Here is a 12,044-nt window from a genome sequence, read left to right as displayed (position 1 = left end):
CCAGACACTATTGCAAGTACCGGTGTTGACGTAACACCCACCCACATTCACACACTGCCCTCTACTGCTGAACCTCGAACTAAACATTTCCTCAACCCGAAGCAAATACGACAAAGTACGAGACAAAGACATCAAACCTGTATTACAAAGGATGAAACATCCATGAGCATATTGGTTGCCAAAATGGGATCTTTGCTAAATCTCCAGTAGTCATGAATAAGGTAAGAATGCATGAACCGAAAATGCCATAATAGATAACGGGTAATGGAAATATCAGAGTTCAATATGCTATCTGCATAATAATAAGATCTGGATTCCCATTACTTCCTGGAATATTAATACAGAAACACATGTTATATGTAACAGGCATCTCCATAATTGAATCCTTTTTAAAGAGTCCGTGGCACTAACATGTATCGATTAACACATCAGTCAGAGAATGTTTATTCTTCTCGGAGGTGAATGACTGGTCTGTTTCCGGAGGTAAATATTAACTATCTTTCACTGATATTAAAACAGCAGGGAAAGGATTGTTAATTATCTTTGCAACTCATTCGGCCTTAATAAACAGGATTAGAGGAGGATACAAATTTCCTTATAATGTGGGAAGCAGACTTTGAGTGACCATGTAAACACAACAGTGATAAAAGCAGAAGGTGAATGCCCTTTGGTGGGGGTTTGGCTTCTACAGTGATGTAGATGACGCAGAGTAACTTTATTAAACTCTTATAAATATAAATATTTGTGAAACATGATCTAGGGAAAAAAAATGGTGCTTGTGCTTAGATGAGATGTGGCTTTGAAGCAATACTTAGATGGGCTGCTGGCTGGTGTGTGTCTGCTGGGTAATATATTATGCATTACAGGGGGGATTATAGTGGCTATAGGTCATGTAATGCTACGATCGGCAGCTCTGATATCAGTCATCAGTCATAACACCAGCTCATCAACCTATTAGCAACACCCAGCTGCATTAACTGGAACAAAATGTAGACTTAATTTAATAGTAACTGTGCTTATATATATATATATATATATATATATATATATATATATATATATATATATATATATATATATATATATATATATATATATATATGCTTATATATATATATATATATATATATATATATATATATATATATATATATATATATATATATATATATATATATATATATATAAGCAGTTACTATTAGGGGGGTTATCTATGAATGGACTAATGGTGCGATTCATGGAGAAGCTTTCACTGTTGACCTTCCTGCTTCTTGATCTGGTCATAACTGCAGGGGTTGCATGTTTTAACTATGCAACTGTGCGACCACCTGAAGAAACGCCATTCAAAGAACAAAACTCAACACAAAGACACACTACACCTCCTCCAGCCTCGGGGGACGCACAATGTATAAAGCACTATTAAAAGCACAAATAAGCACATTGTACTCTTTCTTTATGGAAAGTAAAAGATTTAAGTTTGATTTGATTCAAAGGCCTTTATCTCCCTCTTGAGGCTGAAAAGAGAAGCTACAATAAACAATTAACTGCATGTGCCCTGCTCTTTCATCATCTTCCTTCTGCCATTGCGCCACAGGGAATCATCTGTAAAATCTGTGGTGGTAATATCCCCTCGTTTTCTAAATCACATAACAGCTCTACTATCATGTTTCAAAGTGTAAAACCACCATTCCTTCCGATGCAACTAATCCGACACACAAGTATGTAATACATATTGATCTTGTTTCTTTTTACCTTGTTTGTGTTTGTTTCAACAGTTTTTTGGTGAAACATTTCTTAAACAAAGGCTTAACTAATCTAATTCATCTAAATACAAACCACTTGAAATCTCTTTAAAATTATGTGATATTTACGTCAACAAAATATGTCTAAAATGATCAGTGGCAGGCCGTGGGATTCAGACCTAGGCCTCCAATGAATGCCAAATAGTCCACATCACGGGCGGACTGGGAGGAAAAAGTGTCCCTGGAGTTATTGTCACAGACCGACACACTGGTGGAGCGGCTCCGCGGGTCAGTCCCTGTATGCCCGTGGTGGAGCCGTGTCAACGCGGGTCAACGAGGACCAGCAACTATTTAACTATATATTATAAAACAGCTATAACTTTTGTCTATAAAAATCACATTATTATTATTTATTTATTTTTAATTATAAAATAGTTAGTTTTGTGATTCTGTTTAGGCCTTAGAATGCCCTGATGGCCCGCCACTGAAAATAAAGTGGCGTAAGCATTTCACTGTTCATTGTGACACCATTAGACACAAAAAAAGTGGTAGTGTGTGTTTCTCAACATTTAGTGCTAAAGTCACATTTTTCAGAAACCATGTTGCTTCCTCTTGCAACAGGAAGTTGGGGCTTGCCCCTCTTCCTCGGTTAGCACATAGAGAGTTAGTAAGTCCAAACCTATTTCACTGGTCTTGCAAGATTCAGGACTGATTCATAACAGTAGATGGCATGTTGAATTTTATAAGTCAGAGATACTATGGGCCATCAGTGCCAGCTCGGCCTTCTCTGCTGGCCTAAACAGAATCACAAAGGTATAGCTATTTTATAATTAAAAAAAATTGAATTAAAAGTTATATATATATTTTATAAATGATTGTTTTTTCACAAATATACTAAGTGTAATATAATATTGTTTTCCCTATTAGCTTATTAGCATCAGCTGTTGAACCCATTTTCACAGTCTGCGACTGCTAAAACCAGAATGCATTTGTTTAATACAGTTTAGTTTACATTAACAAAAAGTCCAAGTGAAATAGCAGTTAGACCGTCTTTAGCTTCGGTACTGTAGGTATTCCCCAGTAAAACGAATGGGCTCTGTTGATGAACCCGACTGCAGCTGGAGAGAAACTGTTCTTGTGACGTGAGTTCTTGGTCCTGATGGATCGCAGCCTCCTGCCAGAGGGAAGGGACTCGAACAGTTTGTGTCAGTCTGAGAGCGGGTGGCGACAATCATTTTATTTCTTAAAATGCACTGTATCTTTTATTCTACTTTTTTACTGTTTGACTATTGTTTAATGTTTTAAAATGAATGTTCTTAATTGTTTTAAAATCATATAAAATGTATGTTTTTGTTATTTTTGTAAAGCAAATGTGGAGTGTTCCATGTGTCATGTTAGCTGGCAGTTCATCCTGTAAGTGCTGCTAACAAGACAGCTCTTCATTATGACAAGGACCTGTTCTCTCCATATGGAAGACAACCAGCCTCACTGCGACCCATGTGTAAAACATCAGAAGTGTGCACTCTGTTGTGCACACACACAATTATACATAGCCATACAAACATGCATGTACATTTATATAGACGTAACACACACATAATGAGAGAAAGTGAACTTGGAAGCAAATAGAGATTTGTCTTTCGACTCAGACAGCTGCTCCGTCCCAGAGACAGATGGTGAGCCAATCAGACCGCCTGGTGCCTCTGCAACTCTTTGCCTCCCATGACACCCTGCCACCCCTCCCCTAAATCTGCATCCTGCCACACATGACAGGTGGCACCTTGCAAATGTGATTCCGCCATTGCCCTGGACAATAATTGATGTATTCATTACATTAAAAACGAGCATGCGCACGTGAATCCAACGCAAACTACTTTTTAACGTTTACTACCTACATTTATAACAATTGTGTTCACAGCCACTTTACATAAATCAAAGGCAAGAGATGAGATCCTCACCAGACACAAAAAGCTGTAGACACAGAATAACTGACCTTGTCAGCTTGTAAATGCAGTGCACCTAAACCGTACACTTGCCTCCGATTTGGCTATGATCGATTAAACTGGAATACAATGAGCTCATTTTGTGTTTTGATTCTCCAACGCCGAGTAGAAAATCCTGATTTATCTACCCTAAAAGATGTATTTACTTGACCTAAAAAAGAACAGCCGTCAGATAAATTGACTTTTGCCGTGGGCCATATCCTGCCAGCCAATTAAAATAATATAGAAATCTCCAAAAGTCAGTGATGGAAGCTCATCTAAAAAATTCTGTCTGTTTGTTCTGGAAGCATTGATTGACTGCACTATATGGTAGGTCATGTGTGAGTGTACCGGTAGCGTGTAAATGCAGAAACGTGTGTGGGGGCGAGAAGGAAAGACGATGCGGCTCTTTCTCGCGCTTCTGTTCAATCAATAAAATGGCCAGTAAAGTACAGTGAATGCAATTACACATCTCAGCCCACGTTTATGCACAAACCCATAGACCGCATCCACCTAAGATTTGCATAATTAGCGAGCCTTGTTTCATCTGAGCCATTTCATCTCAGTTCCCCTGCAGAGCTACCCAGAACAGACATGGAGAGCCTTAATACACATCAGGATGAAGCCAGAGAGATGAGCAGACTTTGATGAGCATCTGCCAGTTTGCACATGCTGGCTGGGTCACGTCCTGCTTGTTAATGGCATTTTCATTAACCCTTTCCTCTCATTACCTACACGATATAAGGTCAGTTGATAGCTCACAGCCAATCAGCCTTTAGATGGTCAAGGAACGTCGCCACACCTTACTGTGAGGCTGCCACACACATTAACATGCAGAAAGGGATGCACTGTGCACTCACACACACAGTTTGCATATTCACACCTGAAACCTTCCCCTAGCTACACACACACAAACCCACAAATGACCACAACTGAGCGAGCAGATACTCTGGTGAAGTCAATTAGAATAGAGGCGCCTTCACCTCTGCAGCTCATCAATAGTCCTTAAACAGGCTGCAGTGTAGACAGCTCAGAAAATGTAATGTATGCTGCAGGCTCTCTCTCTCTCTCTCTCTCTCTCTCTCTCTCTCTCTCTCTCTCTCTCTCTCTCTCTCTCTCTCTCACACACACACACACACACACACACACACACACACACACACACACACACACACACCAATCCTTATACATTTATGCATGTGGTGAGAGGTTAGCACCATTTCTCCCGTTTGCACTTTTCGTTACTTACTTTTCGTCTCATTTACATGTTTTCTCCCTCTCTCCCTGGAAAAAGAGAAATTCTTTGCAACTTGGTAAATCACAACAAATGCAAAAATAATGTTTAACATCGGCAATGAACAAATCTTACCATATCATCCATCCTATAGCAGATGATACCCCTTTGGTCTTAAACAGATAAATCAATACTGTGATCATGGACAACTTTCAAAGATGACAGGTGAGATTTAAAGCTCCAATCAATAACAAAGCTGAGCTGTGACCATGACTTTGTGGACTTAGCAAATGGCTTTATATTCAAACTTGATGCAACTAATTATGAAATAACATTAAAAAAGCAAGAATCAAAGTTTTTATGCCAAAATTAAATTAATTTATATAATGTAAGTGTTTGTCATCCATAAACCAACAAATCTCTGCAGCTCTATAAAACCCTTCTTTTTTACCTCTTTATCTTAGAATATCGGTCTGCACAGTTAGATAAGGCCAGGTTATCTCATCCGTCCAGTATCTAGCAATAGCAGGCAGCGGTTTTTGACAAGCAAGCTAATATAAATCCACCATAGCAGTCAACAGCAAATGAAAAACTGATCAAACTGCCGTCTGCTATTTGATATGCTCTCTTTGGCCGTTGTACTGCAGCCTCAGCCCTCGTTCTTTGATTTCACTACAGGATAGTGAAATCCGAGCTTTGATAAAAGGTTGAAACTGGACGAGCTCTTTAGTGGAAAGAGGAATGCGGCATTGAGTGCAGCCATGCTGGTCCCTTTTGTCTGAGTCATGTGTCTGAGTATCATCTTTTGAATCAACTATTTTGTACCATTAGAATAAAACACTATCAAGTCAACACTTAAATGGGTCACAATGAGTTAGTTCTGTGGTGTTTCATGAACTATTGTCTGAATATTATTAGGATCAGATTAAAATCATATATTGTAATCTAAAATAATTATAATAATAATTGTTTTCTATACGGTGACTAAATGTTATAGTGTAAAACAATGTTGTGTTGATTAGCAACACGTGTGCTGCTGTTTCTTCTGCGCTCTGCCTGCTTACCATCACCCTTTTTGTTTATTGCTTGTGTGAACAAGTGTAGCGACCACTACCGTTTTAGGTCTCTGCACTCCCAAGCCACAACTCAGGCCTGCAACAGGGATTTTGTTATTTTGAGTGAGTGTGGGTTTACCGTATATTGATGTTCACATGTTAAAGATGCTATTTATTCATATTATTAGAGCCTAAGTAGAGGTAACCAATGAAATGTGCAAAAGACTTTACGTTACATTGTAGTTCTACATTGTCTCTATTGACATGTAATACATAAGGGATCTGCAGACATTTTGGTTGTTGTATCCACGCTCATGAAAACCAAACGTTGTTTTTAAGGTAGTGTCTTTAATGTGTCAAAGTTCATCACAGATAACTGTTTAAAAAGGGTAAAATACATTAAAACACAAAATAAATGGACTTAATAAGAGACACAGACCTTTTATTTTACTTCCTTTATAATGATAGCATCAACATGAACATCCAACATTATTAAGATTAATTTGTTCTAAAGAGATGGAGAATTTCCGAGTCAAAAGCCATGAAAACTTTAAATCTATAGGTGCAGTTCCTTGTATCATGGTCTTTGCTATTTCACATGTATGAAATATGTCAGAACTTAAACAAGGTTTCCTTCTGTCTCATTTTTTATGTCAGCCTTTGATTAACACACGTTTGCTTGAAGTGAAGCTGTGTAGAATTTAAATGATCTAACTTCACACAACAGACTCGGTGCGTATTGTTGGCATCGCCCCTTCACCATCCTATTCATAATTATTTTTTTTCACATATATTACAAACAGCCGAGCATAATTTCATTGCCTTCAAAGAAACAACAGATTGAAGACGAGCATGAAGAGGTGTTTAAAAGTATTTTTTTGTTGTAAAGTAAAAGTGTCTCTTTCCCCCTGCAGCAAGTACAGCAGCTTCAGTTTGCTGACGTCCGCAGAACTAACTCCTACTTCACTGAAGCATGACTGTTCTGCAGTCTGACTGCAGCTTACGGAAAATGATTAACTGGACAACTATTCTTTTTTGTTTATGATAGAACAACTTGCACTGTATAAATAAACGAAAAGGGTACAGTGGCGAGAAAGAAAAAGCACAAGACTGTCATGTAGTGGGACAAAAACATAAAGTTGCATACATTGAAACAACAGCAGTAAAAGAAATAAAGAAATGAAATACCATCTGTGCCTGTGTTTCTGATTCATAGTCTACTAATCACCCATAAGAAGTAGGAATATATAAAGAGTGTATAAACTGATTCAGCAGTGATAAAGATGTGTATGAATGTAAAAGTGACACTTTGATTCATAGCATTTGATTGTGTGATTAAAAGATTATGAGATGTGAATTATCACTGGATGCGTTCGCTCCAACCACATGCACCAAAAGTACCAAACACTCATTTCCACAGTTACATACAGACACGCATACTTGCAACAAAATGTTGTCTGCTTCTTCTCCACTACCGTTGTTGCAGGGCAGTAATCAATTATCTCAGTATGATGTCATTCTGCTAACCCTCCCCCATGCTGTTCAACCCTCTCCAATGTGTATGCTGGCGGCTCTATTGTAGTGTGCATCACATCAGGAAGGGAAACTCCAATGATAATCTTAATTGGGAATATTCTCTCAACACTAATAATAACTCAGGTTATATTGTGTCAAATTTGTTCAGGGATAAGCACTCATTTTGTCACATTTATACACACACACACACAGAGTCAGTACATCACGTCATAAGCAGTGATTTGATTACCGCTGAATGAATCCTCTGGCTTGATCACACTGAGTCATCTGGCCGCCATCCTCTCTGACAGGATAATTGAATGAGGGATAGTAATGAAGAGACATGGACGCCAACATGAAGGGCAGCATACAGTCTTTGTTTTTGGGTTGCCTCTCTTTCTGAGTGGTTCTTATAGCTGGAAGCTTGTTCAAGTATAAATAACATCCCCATCATACGGTTATCCACATGACTTCACAACAGGCAAAGTTCGAGCCACACACATGCGGTAATAATTGCTGTGGCAGGTGTTGACATCGACCACACCAGTGCACGTTTCCGGCCGAAACAGACAGAAGAACTTCAACACGTACACTGCTGTATCACCGAGGAAGCTGCTCTTTCCTCACTCTATGCAGAGCAGGACCCTGCAGCAATATGAAGATAATCCACTTAGCTTCTGTGTGTGTGAGTGTGTGTGTGTGTCAAGATACCAAGTTGCCCTGCTTTCCCTCAGCAGCATTCACTCGTGCCCAGTGTAACAGATATAAAAATGCATATTGATAAAAAAAAAGACAGCCCTCTGACAGAACAAGCAATCCGTAAAAATAAAAAAAACACGAGCCCGAGCAGAACATTGAGATAAACTGTGTTCCCATTTTTGGCAGCCTCATTTCCGTCTCTAATTATGATTCCATGTGAGACTTTATCAGCATGTGTTCAATTTATGATAAACCCTGGATTATCTGCATCAAAAAACTGAACCCACTGAAGCCTGAGAGATGTTGTTGGATTTACTCTGTAGTCATTGTTGTTATTTACCCCATATGCTCATCAAAAGGTGCAGGTTTAAAGCACTTCTTTATCGAAAATCCAGATTTCAGTCGACTTTGTTGGCATTTAATTTTGTACATCAGGGCACCCCCACAGGGCATTTCCATCTTGAAGATAGCTGCTCTTCTCTAAGTCCTAAAGAGCGGAGCTAATCTTCGCAGTGCTCAGCTGCTCCAGTTCTGATTTTAAAGTCGAAACGAAATCTCACAATCAAGAGCACACACACATTAGTTTGAACCCTAACAGGAAATAATTGTGTATAAATTCAGAATACAAAATAATAAAAACACTATTCTTGTGCAGTTGTCATGTTTCAGTTTAAGGAATAGTTAAAACGAGGAGCTTAGAAATAAAGACCTTGGCAGTGAAGCTTTAACACAACCCATTGAGGTCAAATGATACCATCTAGTCTGTGATCTGTTATATCAAATGACAGCATGTCTGTGTGTCTTAGCCAGAGATATACTTGTTATTGATCCCTTTATCCTTTTGCTAAAACAGAAACCCGTCAGAGCAGACAGATGGAGAAAGAGATGCAATATATATATAACTTCTCCATTTCTAATTAGTATGTGATGGTTAAAGTGTATTTAAAAAAACTATAACTCCCCAAAGACTCATTCATACGTTTCTCCCATAGTATTTTATTGATCCAATGGCAATACTAGCAATAATTCTTGGCCCAGTCTGTAACAGACATGAGGCCATTGGGTTTTATAGCTGAGCTAGAGTAAGTCTGGGCCAATCACATTAGTTTCAGACCAATAAAGCCCAGAGGAGAACTAAAGCACAATTTACTGCCCTCATTTTATTTGTATGAGCGGAATTCATGGCAGAAAAAAGAAAACATAATTTGGCTTGTTTGTGGTAACTGAATGAGTTTACTTCCGGCAAGATCTAGCTTGAGCTTGGTGAGTGAGTCTATCTATGAAATTAATTTGTGTGAATGTTCAGCCTGCTGCCACCACGACCCGACCCCGAATAAGCAGCTGATAATGGATGGATGGGTCTCTGAGCTCTGACATTAGTTATTCAATGTCAAACTTGTTCAGCCTGTATTTATAGGACAATTTGACACAGGACAGATTTGAAGGCACATTATTTCTTAGCCTTGGTGAGCTCGGCAGCGATTGATAAATCCAGTATGTGGCAAAGAAGACAACAAAAGAGCCAGTGAAGTCTATATTAATATGTTTCGCTCATTGCCAATAGGCAAAGAGCGACTCCAGTGAGAAAATTGTAGACGTGAGGCTTTCATCAGAAATGAAGAAAGTGAGAAAAAGTTATGACAGTAAGATAGTTCCTGTGCGAGCTGGGTCGACGAGGCCTCTCAGCTATGACAGTAGTAGCACTTGTAAGGGAAAGCCCTTTATGCCAATGTCGTAAAATGGAGTCAAGGGACACCAACTGCCTGCCAGCAGATTAACCCATTTTTGCTTCCCCACCATACAAGGTAAAGAAAAATACCTTAAGGATGAGTCTAATATTGAGGGGACAATTGTAAATATGATAATATGTGTTGTAGTGCGCCACTTTCTGTGGAGAAAAAAAGCCCACTTTCACTTTCTCCTCCTTTTCTTACTCATTCTCTTTTTATTCCTGCCCTCATCACTCACACTTGCTTTTTCTCCATCCTTCCGCTGCCCAGTCCATCATCTCATGCACGCTGGTCCTTTTTCTGCTGCCTCTACCTCGAGTGGGGTGCATGGCCTATCGCCATAGTAACAGACAGCCATGACAGGTGGAGATAGCAGGTAGTGCGGCGATGCATGACTCCCCCTGGGACTGCAGCATGCCAACACTATAGAATGAGAATGAGCAGAACAAGATCTCTTACACAAAGTCACCCTGCATAGTGAGTGTACTTTCAATTCATTAAAGCTTATCATCGGAGGGGTCCGTGCCTTATCTGTATTCTACACATGCAGCAAAGCCACACTGCCATTGTCTCTCTGTGTGGCTGGACACGAGGCAGAGTTTTATGGATTTACGCATGATGTGTGTTTCTATTTCATCGCTCTCTATGGCTATCTGAACCGGGCCAAGCCAAGCCAAGTCAATCTGCTTCATGTCAGTGAGGGACTGGACTCTGCACTAACAATCCTTCAAATCCTTTGCCAGGTTTTCAAATGTATTCAGTCTTGGAGATAAGAAATGATCGCAAGCTAATGTTACACAAACACACACAAACACACACACACACACTCACACCCCTGCAGCAACTTATTTACATGCACTTCACGCACATGCCATTTTCACACCCATATAAAAAGTAACATTTTATTAAAGGACATCTGTGTCAGGCACGGACACCATGTTCAGCATCACATCCCAAAGCCTGCAGTGTTCTTTGAGAGATGTCTCCCACACTTCACTGCACTGTCTTACTACACGTGGTGGAGTTAGACAAACGCTATAGTTCTCTGAGTTGGATGCAATAATACGTAAACTGGCTTCAGAGCCTCACTAGGACGTTATCAGACTATTTTGGGCTTGTAGATGGTGGTAAAAGGACAGGAGCAAACAATCAACATCATTTTGAATCATATGACAGCTCACCTCTTGCTATGGCAAGAGGTGAGCTGGCATTTGCCAAGAGGAGAGAGTGATGAGAGAAAGCCACAGCAGAGAGAGAAAGAAACAAAGACAGACAGTAGACAGCGTCTGCAATACTATACCCCTCCGAGACTCACCATGAGCAAACCCACGGCTGATTCAGGCATGAGTTGGACAGCCATGATGGGATCCTCCTATGGATTCTTGTGAAAAGAGAATGTCGCCAATTTGCCAGAGGGACTTCTTATCCTCTTCCTCTTATTCTGAGCAGTCTTCGAGCAGGAAGCAAGCTCACCTCAGTCCAGATGAAGTCAGTTGAATGGTCCTCCCACTCAGTGTCCTCAACCAGTCAGTGCTGCAGCCTCTAGTCTCTAATTGTAATGCCACAGTCCCTGGAGAGCCTGTGACTCCCCAGTCTCTCTGCTACTCTTCAGACTGAGCGTAAAGAAATCCTCCTTCCAGTTCTTTGATCTGAAAGCAGTGCAGCCCCCCCACCCCTCCACACACTCCTCCTTTCACTTTTAAAACACTCCCCACAGACCCCCGCGCCCACCTCCCCCAAACCCCTCTGACTCTGGCGCCTCTTGCTAAATGCTCCCCTCCCTCTGTTGCTGCCTTCTGCCTCCCTTTTCCAGTCAACTCTCCTCACAACACAAAGCACATCCAGGCGTGCACGTGGGTTTTCGGTCTATTCTTTCTCCTGAGGCTGTCCGGTCGCTGCTCCACAGGATGTAACCTGCATCAAGTGATGCTCCCCAGTATGACGCACTCCTCCACTGTGGTGGGAAAGACAAACGCTCAGCTCTTCACTTAAGAGATCCAGCACAGAGAGATCCTCTATAGGCTGATCCTCTGCCCAATATATCAGACAGTTTCCGAAGGGCAGAGGATGAGGTAAAAAAAAAAGCA

The 12,044-nt window shown here is 40.3% G+C and overlaps 1 protein-coding gene across 1 annotated transcript in view; it reads right to left on the bottom strand.

Annotated features, from left to right (window-relative positions):
* The window catches only part of frmd4a (FERM domain containing 4A), a 97,722-nt gene extending 86,131 nt beyond the window's left edge, over positions 1-11,591 (bottom strand). The window contains exon 1 of the mRNA XM_068604027.1: positions 11,273-11,591. Within this exon, the coding sequence (XP_068460128.1) occupies positions 11,273-11,317 (45 nt within the window). The 5' untranslated portion in view covers positions 11,318-11,591. The remainder of the gene's footprint in view (positions 1-11,272) is intronic.
* Between the last annotated feature and the right edge of the window lie 453 nt (positions 11,592-12,044).

The sequence above is a fragment of the Clinocottus analis genome, unplaced genomic scaffold (genome assembly GCF_023055335.1).
Source record: "Clinocottus analis isolate CAN_PGR_092001 unplaced genomic scaffold, fCliAna1.0.p SCAF_6, whole genome shotgun sequence".
Classification (NCBI taxonomy): domain Eukaryota; kingdom Metazoa; phylum Chordata; class Actinopteri; order Perciformes; family Cottidae; genus Clinocottus; species Clinocottus analis.
The sequence above is the reverse complement of the archived record's forward strand: the minus strand, read 5'-3'. Positions and strand labels throughout refer to the sequence as shown.